Consider the following 13,150-nt stretch of genomic DNA (forward strand, 5'->3'; position numbering starts at 1 on the left):
CAGGGAACACGACTTTGCAGACCTATGAGGGGCCCTAATTAGAAGGTTTTAGAACTGGAGTCATATCACTTGGTTGGATGTGACAGTTTTCACCGAGGACGGACTCGTCTGCTGAAATTTCTGCTGTCTACCCGGAGGCAGCTTAATCAAGAAGAACCCCAAGTTCACTTCTGTAAACCTCTGACGCTCGTTTCTTGGGGCCAACAACAGGATGCAGGCCTGGCAGGGCTGTCCCACAAAGTGTGTGAGGACCTGTGAGCACTGGGAGCCCGTCCTCACCAACGTCTCCGGGGAGTGGCACTTCCCAGAGCCATACCCTGTCCTCTGCTTGGGTCTTTGACCAGAGACTCCTCACTGGGTGCCTGAAAAGCCTAGTTTCAAAAAACTCTCAATCTGGACTGGGCACCAGGGGCTCTGGCTGTTGTCCTCTGGGGAAAAAGGCTCCTCCCAGATTCTGAGAGTGCTCCTTGGCGGGGCCAGATTCGGGGCTGGGTTCTACACCCCTAACACTATCTCACTTAACTGCCACTTTCTGTAGAGGTGACTGTGTGCCCACAGAAAGAAAACAACCCCCCGAGTCCCACCATCAGATTGCACTTGGGCATGGGCCGGCCCCACCCAAGGGTCCCCGTGTTTCCAGGAGGAACTGATAAGGCTCATGCTGGGAGGCCAAGCCGGGTGCTCTCTGGAGGCCGGGGCTCTGGAGTCCGACGACAGATCAGCCAAGGCCTGGCTCTGCCACTCAGTTGCAGGGTGACCTTGAACAAGACACTGAACTTCATTGAGCCTCAGTTTACTCGTCTATAAAATGGGGATAATGGCACCCACGGTAACGGGGCTTTGGTGAGGCTGGACAGGATAATGCTCACTGGAGTGTAGCATGCGGCAAAGCACCCTGGAAATGGGGAGCGGTTATTGTAACTGGTGTTATTAGGACTTCATCCCTGGGGGGTGATACTGAGTAGGACTGTATGATTCTGGAAGGGGCTCCCTGGTTGAATCCAGGGGCCCCGTTCATGAAGTTCTCCACTTCCTAACAGGCTTAGCCTGTAGGGCCTCATCCTCTTCCTCTGGACAGTGGGGACAGTAAGAAAATGGGTTCTCGTGGGCCAGCGGACGGGGACCTGCAGGACAAGTGCAGCCTGCCAGCGCCCCTCCCACAGGACTGTCGCAGGATCTGGTCCCATCCGTTCAGTGATACAGAGCACACTCATGGTCCCGGGAGCTCAGCAGGCACTCATCAAAAAGATTCTGAGTTGCTAGAAGAATTATCCATAGGCAGTTCTTAAAATGCTCTAGGGATACCAACTCACAGGACCGCTGGCAGGAAGATTGACGCGGACACCTTCAGGAACGCCTTTCTTCTGGGTGGCCCGGCAGGGGGCAGGGCAGTAACGCCTCTTTACCCCCGAACACGGTGGGCCGGGGAAGTGAGCCCGCGGTCGTGTGCAAGTGGTGAGTGACCCCATGTCTTCATGGGGACCCCTGGGCTGAGGGGCCACCAGCCGTGAATGGGGACGTGTGACCAGGCTCCCTGGTCCTGGGGGTGGGGGTGGGGGGTCAGACGCACCGCCCCTTGGGTTAATGCGCCATGTCTGAAGTCCTGGCTGAGGCTGTGTGCACCTTCCTTCCGTCGCACGGGGAACCCGTCCGGTCTCCACGAGTCCTTGGTGAGGGGTAAATTTAGGATCTACTGACGCTGGGCTAGTACCCATGGCCAGACTGTAGCAGGGCAGTGATGGTTATCCTGGAGGGCTTGCTGCCGGCGGGAGCGGCGTGACCCCGGATGGGGAAGGGCGAACCCCAGGAAGGCAGCCCTGTCGGAGGTCACTTCCAAGTTCCCTGTGCTGTGATCCAGGTGTGACCCTGGCAGCCGACTCCTCCTCACAGAGCGCTGCCATCACAGGAGGGTCCAGGCTTAATGCTCAGGCCATCGGGACACTGCCTGCAGGTGAAAACACCCAGGTCCGACGCGAGGTGACCAGGGGCACGTGTGTCTTTCCAAGAGAACGTGTCCCACAAGTAAGCAGCTCCTGAAAGCCCTCCTAGTGCCGCCTCGTCTACTACAGCCGCCCTGGAGGGGACCCCTTGTGACCTCCTGCTCCCCCCACAAACTTACGCGGACCTCAAGACCTACAGCTCGGAGTCCCTCGGTTTCTCCAAGATTGATTCCAGGGCGCTCTTCCCTGGGGCCTCACCCCGGTGGCCGGGCAGATCGCCTCTGCTTCCTGTGCAGGGGGTCATCTCCGCCCTCCTCCTCCCCGTGGAAGCCTCACTCCTTCCTCTTCCTGAATCTGTGCTCACACGTCTTCGAGACCCAGCCAGCTCAAGGGTAGGAGAGGCCTGGACTCGGACTCTCTGCTCCCGGGACTTCTGACGTTCAGGCTCGTCTGGGCGACCCAGGGTACGTCTCTCCTGCTGGGGCACGGGCGCAGTGGAGGGACGAGCACGGGCCTCTCCTGACCTCAGCGACCTCCTCCACGAGACCACGATCGTCATCACGGCTGCTCGAAGGGCGAGCCTGAGACATCGATGAGACGCTCAATGAAACGAGACTGAAGGCAGCTCATTGTGGAGAAACCCGCAGCGGGGTTAGGGAGCCTGCGTACCGAGGAGCCAGCATCCAGAAACAAAGAACTGAGCCAAGCTAGAGAAGGGGTTTTCAGTTCTTCCCCTGGCCCAGCCCTCGGAGGGACACCGAGTGCTCCACGGGGCTCAACAGGGGCTCAATCAGAACTGCAGGAGATTGGGGGTGGGGGCCAGAGAGTGGGGGAGGCATGTGGTTTGGAGACAGCCCCCCCACCAGGTGATTCTAACCCCCACCACGGGGAAGTACTCATCTTCAGAAAATACAGTTTCTCCCAAGGGGAGATTGGCATTCTTTTAGCTAGCCTTCCTTATAAATACCCATTTTTCACTAAAGCCATTGGTAGGGTGATCTTCTGTGCTTTAGCGAGTCAAATGCAGGTGACTGCCTAATTAGACTGCGTCTGCCCTGAGCTGCTCCAACAGAGGACCACAGAACAGAGTCATCAAAAATAGTGGTCCTGTAATGGCAGCGGGTTATTTCCTTAATTACAAACACAGAATTAGCCCGCACAAGCAGCGATGTGCTCGAGGACTTGTCAGATTTGGCAGGTAGAAACCTCTCCTGCTTCTGAGTCTGTTTCCACGTCTGTGTGAAGAAGGGAGGGGCACCACTGTGTGTGGACAGCGAGGCGTACAGGGTGAACTTGGCTTGAGAAAGCAGAACACGGGGAAAGAGAGACGGGCAGACATCCAACTGTTGATTCACCCTCCCGGAATTACCGATCGATCGTCTGGATGAGGGAACAGTTGTTGCAAGAGATGGAGACGTACGAGGTGCTAGAGAAAGCAAACCCACGGGTCTCCAAATATATTCCATTTCAGGGTATGCCACCGAGAAAACCCCGACAAGGTCAAGAGCAGAGACGCTGCCCTGTGAGATCAAGCCCACGAGCGCCGTTGGCATTCATGGCAAAACCATGCCCCTTGATGCCCCAAAGCGGAGCTGGGCTGTCAGCCGAAGCATCCCCAGACAGCAATCCCACTTCAAGCCCCGCACCGTGTGTCCCAGAGTCTCCGGCTGCCGGGCCAGAGACCCCCCTTACCCCCTCGCCCGTCGCAAAAGCATCAGGTTGCCAATTTGATGGGTCTCGTTCAGAACGTATTTTTCCTAATAACCGTATTGCTGTTCAGTTTAGATTTGAGACTATAAATTATACACATTAGAAAAAAAAAAAAAAAAGCCCTGGGAAGATATCTCATTCAATTAACCTTCCTCCTTTGGGTGAGGGAGGTAGATGAGCTTGTCTGGGGGAGGCTAATGCCTTTTGTGCGAGGGTTCGGTATTGGGGAGATCTTCACTCCTGGTGACAAGGGGTTAAGATAATTAGAATCAGAGAAGTCTTGTTACTAGAGGATATGTTTTGATTATTAGATCAGATGAAGATAAGGGAGCGATAATTTTGGAAGAAGTATTGCCAAATTGTTTCATTAACTGCACCGTATTAAAGAATTCCCCCAAGATACGGATAAAGAACATTAATTTGTGAAACTGCGTTTCATTTTTTGTGTGTGTGAAGGCAAACATTAAAACCTTAACTGATTTAGAAGAAATTGCTCTATAATAAAAAATGTAAGGTCTATAGCCTCCTTCTCCTAGTCAAACGCAGGATGTATCTTGAGTCATACCCCTTAACTGTAGCAAAGCAGCGAAAGGCAAATTATCTAATAATAATGTCACTGCTGGGGTCAGAAATGGCTGTAACACGAGAAAATTAGATTTAATCTAGAAATAAAAAATGAATGCTGGCACTCACTGGGCAGGCTGATGGGAGAGTAAGAACCATGGAAGAAATAAATGCTTTGGTCGATGACGAATGTGTCAACCCTCTCCCCACATCAACGGGAGTGGCTCCTCAGAGGGGCCCAGGCACCTGGCAGCTAGCTTCTTGGACGGCAGATGACACGCACCCCAAAGAGGCCAGGAGGAAACCAGGAGGGAAAGCAGTGGGCGCCCCGGGTCAGGGAGGTCAGACTGGCAAGCTGCCCACCAGCTGGTAGCTCGGCTTGAGGTCAGAAATACGGTCGTGCCTTGGGAAGGGAAATCTCAGTTTTTCAAAAAAAATTAAAACGGGCCTAACCACACTCTGGAATTCCTTTACGTAAGAGAAAGTTTTCCTGAAGTTTTCACAGCTGATCTTGATGCACTGTATTTAGAACACGAAGGCCGCGCTTGGCCATCATTCGCACTCCACAGACAGATGCTGGGCGGGCATCGCGCAGGCTGGGGAGGGATGGCAGAGTGGGGGCCTTTGTGGCCTGGGAGCCGGGCCCACACCCTTGCTGGCCCTGTCACTTATCATCAGATAAGACACCTCTGAGGAGGCCCTTCTGGCCCAGACACGCCACAAGTCTAGGGTGTGAGGATTTTCCTTGTATTGTGCTAATCGTCACAGGTTGAAAATATCTCCAATCGAGTATAATTATTTTTTAAAATATACTGAAAGGCTGGCAGAGCTGGACGAAAGGCATGTCTGTGCAGACGGCCTGTGACCTTGGCAACGACTTCAATCCCACACGAGCAGGTACACAAAAAGTCCTTCTTCGGGATGCCAGGTGGGGAAGCGGCACTGTGGGTGGGCCCTGAGGACGGGGCCTTCCACCAAGCACTGCCTGCAAGGGACGGCCCGGTAAGGGCAGTACCATCCCGGCAAGAGCTGGTAGAAGGATTCAAACTCACTCTCCCTGCCTTGGGCTCCGGGACTCTGCTTCTAGCTCCCTCACGGAGGTTCAAGGTTGTCCTACTTGCAGTCAGTTCCAGACAAGATGCTCTCCGACAGGGAGTTCTGCCGGCTCCTGTGTGCCTGCGCCTCCAAGCGATGTGTTCGGGGGAACCTCACGCCTCATTTTGTTCCCACTGTTCTCACCGGAGGGAAAAACTCTTGCCGATGGTTGGAGCTCAGGCTGACAAAACTCTGAGCCGTCGCGTCTGCTTTTATAAGGGGAGGACGGATTCTGACCGTGACCTGGGCAGACCAACGTGAAAGACACTTGTGCAACGGCCAAGGCAGGGCTGACAAGGTGGCCTTGGAGCGAAGGCCTCTTGCTGCAGTAAAGACACCCAGCATGTGTCCCAGACAGTGAGGACAGAATCGACCCCCTGGGCTGCTTAGCCCTGGGCTCCCTCCTGGGTCGCGCGCGGAGGGAGGCAGAGGCAGGGTGTGTGCGTGCGTGTGCATCCGGCCCTCCCTCGGCCCGTGGCCCGCACGGCGCCCTTACTTTGAGTGTGCTGTTCTTGGCACTCAGCTGCTGCTCGAGCTGCGAGATCTGGCTGGCCGAGTTCTCCCGCAGCTTCGTGAGGCTGGCCTGGAGTCGCTGCCCGTCTTCTACCAGCTGGGCGATCTCCCGCTCTTTAGCCGCCAACTCAACTTCCAGGCTGGAGCGGGTCAGCACCTCTATGGCCTGCTCCTGCGGAGGAGAAAGGAAATGACAAAACCATCCTGGCTTCGCGTGGGGCTTGTGCTCCCCTGTGCTGGCCACGGAGGCAAAAACACGCACGTGGAGTGACGAGGATGGCTCATTTGCCATGAGAGGTTACCTCCTGCCTCCACTGGGACGGACGTGCCAACTCCCTCCCCGCCCACCTTCCCGTCTGCACGGTGAACGCGCCTGGATTTGGTCACCGGACGAGTATTTACCGGGTGCACACCAGGAACCAGGGATACTCTGAGAGCACAGGGAGAACAGTCCCCATTGTCCCCGGGTATCCTGTCAGTGGGTGAGGCTGGGTGTCTGAGATGCCAAAGCCTACTGGGCCCCAACTGTGCCACCCCGAAACTGAAGCGGGGGCGGGGCATGGGGACAGTTGGGGGAGGCAGTGGGGTAGGGTCCTCGTTGAGATGGGGACACCTGAGCCACCACCTGAAGGTGACAGACAGGGTCTTTCTGCGTGCTGGGGGTGCCAATAGGGCAGGCTCCGACAGGGCTCCTGGTAGAAAGGGGTCCCCTTTCTACCCCAAGATGTAATGCAATGTCCCCTTGGTTTGCTACTGTGCTATCCAGAGGCTGGGGTGGTGTCTGGCCAACTGATTCCTAGTTGGCACAAGAAGGGCTAAAAGATATGGAAGGGTGCATTTGGCATTTCTTTGCTTAGGAGCGCTGAGAAATGACGTTGTTAAAAACTTCTTGCCTTCCACTCCCCACCCTGCCCCGGCCCCAATTTGCTCATTTTGGAAACTATACAGAATAGGAAAAAGGTATTAAAAAAAAAAAAAACCAACAGAAGAAAAAGTCAATTCTACTTCCCAAGGACTAAACCTGTCCTTTTTTCAAGTTTTAAAAGGAAGTCTGGAAGCTTTCCTGGCGGGCGGCTGCCCTTTTTCTGGGCGTGGCCAGGGGACACAGATGAAAAGACAGGACACACTGGTCTCTGTGACAGCAGAGACCTGGGGGCAGCTCACACTACAGCGTGGGGTGTCATCCTTGCTGTCGTGCCCCCCTGCGAAGTGCCCAGTTCATGTCTTGCTCTTGTCCATGTGGTAGGTGCGGCCCCGCCCCGCCAGGCACGGTGTGCTTGTCCCAGGGTTACCACGCAGGGGGACAGCTAGTTGTCAGGGAAGCAGTTTTTCACATCTCCCCGCCGGGAAATTAAGGACCCGATCATATAAGAATGTAAAGCTCTGTGTGCAAAGGAATGGCCCCTTTCTGTCCCTTTAGTTTGTAGTCTCTTGGAAAGTAAGACCTTCATTCCCCCCGAGTCCTGGCAGACACGCACATGGCCCCGGCGAGCACCTCAGCGAGCTTCCTTAAAAGGCACGCGCTGTCCTGATCAGTTCTGTTCCGAGTGTGCTCCCCGGGCTGGCACCAACTCAAAAAAATGCTGCCGGCACACGGGGAGACAAGCCCGGAAAGGGAAACTGAGTTTTAGAAACTTCCCTAGCAATTCAACGTTACTGTGACGCGCTGACTGTCTTCTGTAAAATGACCGGTCTGCAACAGGTGGGGAATTAACAACAAAACCAAACCCACCCTTGACCTCTGAGCCGGCGGGAAGCCCCGCCCCCCGGCAACGCTGGCTGGGACCCAGGTCAGGAGCCACGGGGACCTGAGACTGGTCCTCCTGCCTGTGCCAGGGGTTGGCGCCCAAGACAGTGAGAGAAGCACGTGGAAGCGAGCCCTGAGGAGGAGGGGAGGGGGTAGAAAGGCTGGAGGACTTTGTCAGAAGGAAGAGGGGCTCCATGTCGGGGTGGGAGCACTGTGGAGAGTACAGAGATTGCAAAGAGCAGGGACAGGGCAGGAGGGGGCGTCACCGACGCTGAGGCCAGCTCGCAAAGGGGCGAGCCCCTCGCCACCTGACGGTGACCACTGAGGAGAGCGGCCAGGGGGGCCCACACTTGTGGCCACGGGCCTGGGGAGCAGGGAGGGGACACGAGAGGGGAGGTCGGTGTCATGGGGTGCAGAAATTGAGCCACATTGTCTCATTTTAACTTACTTATCAATTTTCCAACCTGAGGGATGCCAGTCGTGATAATGGTTATAAGTGCTCTCGGGAGAGTCTGCACCATAAGCCCAAATGGGGCTCTGGGGCTTTATTTTCCTAGTTTTAATTTAATTTAATTAATTTATTTTTAAAAGATTTTATTTATTTACTTGAGAGAGAGAGAGTGAAAGTGGAAGCATGAGAGGGGAGAGGGTCAGAGGGAGAAGCAGACTCCCCGCTGAGCAGGGAGCCCGATGTGGGACTTGATCCTGAGACTCTAGGATCATGACCTGATCTGAAGGCAGTCGCTTAGCTGACTGAGCCACCCAGGCGCCCAAATTTTTTTTATTTTTAAAAGATTTTATTTATTTGACAGAGAGAGACACAGGGAGAGAGCGAACACAAGCAGGGGCAGTGGGAGAGGGAAAGCAGGCTTCCCGCTGAGCAGGGAGCCCCATGTGGGGCTCGATCCAGGACCCCGGGGTCATGACCTGAGCCGAAGGCAGATGCTTAGCCACTGAGCCACCCAAGCTCCCTGAATCTGGGGGTTTAAACGGGGAAGTGCAAGTTGAGTATCCCAGGGGTAAGTGGTTCAAATGTTATGTGTTGAAACAGCAGCCAGCAATGCTGAGCCTGGAGTTAGGACGGGGACCAGAGGGCCATCTGCTCAACTCCAGGGCCCAAAACTGGCCTGGCCCCACACCGCCTGTGCGACCTTGGGCACATCAACGGACTGTCAGGCACCCAGGCCGGATTCCTCATTCATAACATAGCCAAAGTCATTTGTGTCTTACATAAGCTCCAAGAGATGAGATCATCCACCCAAAAGCAGTAAGACCTTGGAAATGAGACAGAGAAGGTCATTCTACTCAAAGCCCAAACGGGCTCACTTCCTGGCTGTCCCACCACGAAGACACGTGGGAGATAAGGAAGAACTAGACAAGGGCCCAGGAGGTGATGAATGGAGGGGGCGGAGGGGGGTCTCAGGCCCTGGGCACAAGCTAGAAAGGAAGTCGTGCAATGCAGTGAACACGGGCTGAGTGGGGGGGGTGCCCTGCACAACTGCGGGGAGGTCAGTGTCAGGCACTTGAGATGCTCTTGCGATCACTGCCAGGAAGTGAAATGTACACGATTCAAAGAGGGTCAGGACTGCGGGTTCCCGTGTGTCTCTCTGCGCCTCAATTCAGCTGTACCTGAAGCACCTGGGGGCTTTAGAAAATATATGGATTCTGGGCCCTCCCCTGGAGCCCGAGGCTCAGAGTCAGGACTCTGGCTGGGATGAGCCTCTGAAGAAAGGAACAGAACTAATTCCAGAATAGAACTTGGCACCAGAACCAAGTCCCCAGAGTCTGTCCCAGCAGGGATATCCCCATGGCTCCAGGCTTCCATGGCCTGTAGGGGGTCCTATGTGTTTCACGGGTACCAGGTCTCAGGGGCGGGGGCTGCGATGGCTCAGTGGCCACGAAAGGATGTGTGCAAATTGTCTGTGGAGTCTGAAAACATTGTAAAAAGAAAAGGCAGGCCTTAAGATGATGGGAGTCCAAAGGGAAAAAAGAATGTAAAAGCAGAAGTTACTGATGTAGGACTTCACTGAACTGAGCCCTCCAGCGGAGACCAGCACGCCCAGGCTGAAATGAGCTACGTAACGATCTCTTTTACCCTGCAGCCATTTCCATATCAAATATGGATGAGACACAAGAGCCCTACTTGAGACAGGGGGAAAAAAACACAACATGACATGATGGTGCACCTAGGACCCCAGACTCAGAGAGAGATGCCTGGCTCTCGGCTAACACCTGACTTACATTTATCCCGGGCGGGGAAAGGAGAGGGCATGGGGACCTCAGCTTCACTTTCTTACTGACCCTCTGTGTTTCTGCCAACACCAAGTGGCTGGATAGGCTGATTCCATCTGGAGGATTCCCCTGGTAGGGTCGCCTGACACACAGGCGTGTTTCCTAATACTCTGGTTTGTTTTGGTTCAAGGGGCGGCCTGCCATAAGTACTTGACAAAGGACCTACTTACGTCCTGTCTCACTGACTGCACACGAAGGCAAGCAGCTTGACGGAGGGCGTCATGGAGGACAACTTAGGCTCAAACTCCAGCTGTGTGACCTCGGGTAAATGACTTAATGTCTCTGAGTCTGTTTCTTTATTTGTCACACGAGGATAACAAAACCCACCTCTGACGACCGTGTGGTCTCAAGACATAAATGAGACAACCAGATCAAGTCCCAGCGTGGCCCCCACCGCAGAGCAAGAGCCCACTGCGAGGTGGCTCGCCTTCCACGACCGGTGAGTCCGTCAAGACACCCAACGGATCGGCTTAGGCTTTTGCTCCATCTATGGACTCCACTGTGTCCCTGCCGCGTCCTGCCAGCCAAGCCCAACAGACATTTTCCCGCTGGCCTTGTTTGCTGTGTTTGCTCCCCGACTGGCTGGAGCTCGAGCTGGAGCTACTGGGAGCGCAGGCCTGGGCCGGGGCGCGGGGAGGCCTGGCAGGGCCGCTCTCGGACGACTGAACCTGAGCCACGTAAACACGGCACTTAGCCCGTGATGAAGTGTTTAAGCGCCTCGAGGACCCACAACTTACTCTACCTGTAAAAACACTCACTTCCTTCTGAGATGCTCTGCTTGCTGCCGTCTCGGAAGGTGCCAGAAATCCTTTCAATCAGAAACATTTAGCTCGGGAGCCCCATGCAGACACACGAGGATGGACGGCTTTCTCTCGGGAAGCCCAGGCGACCACAGAGGCCGAGAGAGCAGCCGGACCAACTCCTTTCTCGAGGGTTCCTTCCCGCCCTGGCCACGGCGCCGGGTCCCGTGCAGGCACATTTCAGGTAAAATGAATATCGGAGTCCACGAAGTTGTGATGGCTCCTTACATGGAAATCTTTTCTCTGTACTTGAACCCCTTAAATCACGTTCTCTGGAATGTTAACTGACTAATTATTTTTAAAAGGGAATGTCAACTTAAGGAAAGGAAATGAAAAAATCCGTTGTTAAAAAGGGGTCCTCACACTAAAACTCTGCTTCAGATTCGCTCCCGGGGAATAATTTTAAGAAGTCCTGCTCGAGTCCTGGCTTGGACACTGGGGCCGAGCCTTCTGGGCCCACAGGTTTACATTCTGGAACTTTCGCTTTGTCATGTAGGTGAAGAAAGGAAATGACTTCCTCACAGGTTAGGCAGAAGAGTGGATGCCAAAGTGATGTGTGAGCGGGTCTCCCGGTGAGATCGTGCCCTCTCTGGAGGGGCCTGGCCCATCCCCCCGTGCTCTCCCACTGTCCACACAGCAGGCCTCTGCTAAAGGAAAGGACACCTACAGGCACAACTCACCCACCACAGGCCTCGGGAGCAGGAGGGCCCTGGGAGCCACTCACTCCTGCTCTGTTCACAGGAAACCGAGGCCGCCCAAGTTTGGCTACCTGAGGTCCGTCAGCAAACAGGGCACGAGCTGAGCTTTGAACCCGGGACTCCTGGATCAGAGGTGGTGAGGCCGACTGCAGTGAGTCAGTGCTGAGGTTTTGACTGACTCCGATTTTAGGTCAGGCCTTGCTCTAAGCGCTTTGCTTGTAAGAACTTCCAGAACTCTTACAACACACAGGATGAAACCCAGGTCCTGGGAAGTCAGACTATTTGTCGCAAGTCATGCAGCGCTGGGATCTGACCCCAGGGGCCTGGCTCTGACATCCAGGTCTCAACACCACGCTGCCCCCTATCACCGCTCGGTGCTCAAGGCCGGAGCCTGGAATCTGAAAGTCAAGGCTGCCTCGCTCGAGCTGGGAGGTTTCTGTCTAAGAGCAATTTGGATTCATCTCAGGAAAGGGAGTAAGATGTGTGCCTCGCTCCTTCCGACTGCTGGGACTTGGAGTGCGTCTGCTACCACGCGCGCTTCGAGCCCATGATCACTCTGTTCCCTCTCCGACCTGCCCTGCTCGTCCCCAACTGTTCTCTCAGGCCGGAAGGACACACCGAGGGCGAGACCCAACCTCCCAATTTCCTGGTGTCATTCTGGCAAGGCCCCTGCCTCACGTACCCAGCCTCTGCCAGCCGTCTCCAAACAGGTCTAGCCAGGAAGGCCCTCTCTTTGGTGAGGGGAATCCCCCGCCCTGGCCTCCAACTTGGCCTTCATGTTGGGCGGGTGACACGCCGACCACTGAGCATCGAAGCCCAACCGGCAAAGCTCTTCCTCTGACCCATACGAGTCCCATCCCCAGAACGCTCAAAACATTCCCGTCCGACACAGCAGCGCTGGTTAGAATATTTTCCCGAGAAGGCCCGTCGAGAAGCAAGCAAGCAGCTGGAACCCAGAGTCCCCGCGGGGCCGGGTTACCCACCACGTCCGGCGCCTTCTGGATCTGCGAGGCCAGCTGGAGAGAGTGGTTGGCCGACGAGAGCTGCTCCCTCAAAGTCTCCGCCTCTCTCTGGGCCACCTCTGCCCTCTGAAGGAAATGAAAAGTGTGAGAAGAGAAAGTACATTCAGTTTAACAACTGACAATTATTACAAGAACATTCATCAATTCATGCCTGACTGACTATAATTGATTTTCCTAAACACTCAACCTAATAAATGCGCGAAAAAAACATAGAATGTGATGGATTTTTATTTTAAACAGTACAAGGAAGAAATAATTGAGCGATTATGACAGTAATTTAACGCTAGGAGCAAGGAATCCCCTGCTGATACTAATGCTCCGGCCCACTGAATTTCCCAGACTGAATAAATACGAGTGGAAATAGAGTCTTTTGATTCAATTTCTTTCTATTCTCATAGACCAAGAAGATTTTATTGCAGGATTACTCCTGGGAGTAATTCTCACGGGTAAACAGTGAATTAAAGACACTTTGGCCGCTCTCTTCCTGAAGACGCGCACAATGTTGTGGTTGTTTTCCCTTAGCAAGTATTTCCATAAACGTATGGGGTGGAAAGGCCGCCTCATCTGCGAGGCCCGGGCTTCGTTCAGCGCGTTTAACCCTTCACCCGACAGCGTTTTCCGATGCGGGCACGTGCAGCCAGCCCGGCCGACCCAGGCGCCCGCTGGGGGCGAGGGGGCGCGGAGCCCACCGCAGGAAGGGGGCCGAGGAGAAAAGGGGGGGCAGCTTCCGCCACCGGCGCTGTCGGTCCCGGACGAGAAAACCAATGCA

General features: G+C 54.8%; 1 protein-coding gene across 10 annotated transcripts in view; it reads right to left on the reverse strand.

Moving 5' to 3' along the window:
* CUX1 (cut like homeobox 1) overlaps nucleotides 1–13,150 on the reverse strand; it is a gene marked incomplete at both ends in the record, with an annotated part of 363,457 nt that overhangs the window by 79,270 nt on the left and 271,037 nt on the right. For 5 of the 10 annotated variants that reach the window (XM_080830213.1, XM_080830211.1, XM_080830220.1 and 2 more), the window contains 2 exons: nucleotides 5,806–5,994; nucleotides 12,343–12,447. In XM_080830213.1, coding sequence (XP_080686339.1) covers nucleotides 5,806–5,994; nucleotides 12,343–12,447 — 294 coding nt within the window. The remainder of the gene's footprint in view (nucleotides 1–5,805; nucleotides 5,995–12,342; nucleotides 12,448–13,150) is intronic. The other 5 variants (XM_080830214.1, XM_080830212.1, XM_080830219.1 and 2 more) reach the window with 1 other exon arrangement.

This window comes from Martes martes, assembly GCF_963455335.1.
Source record: "Martes martes genome assembly, chromosome: 18".
Classification (NCBI taxonomy): Eukaryota; Metazoa; Chordata; class Mammalia; order Carnivora; family Mustelidae; genus Martes; species Martes martes.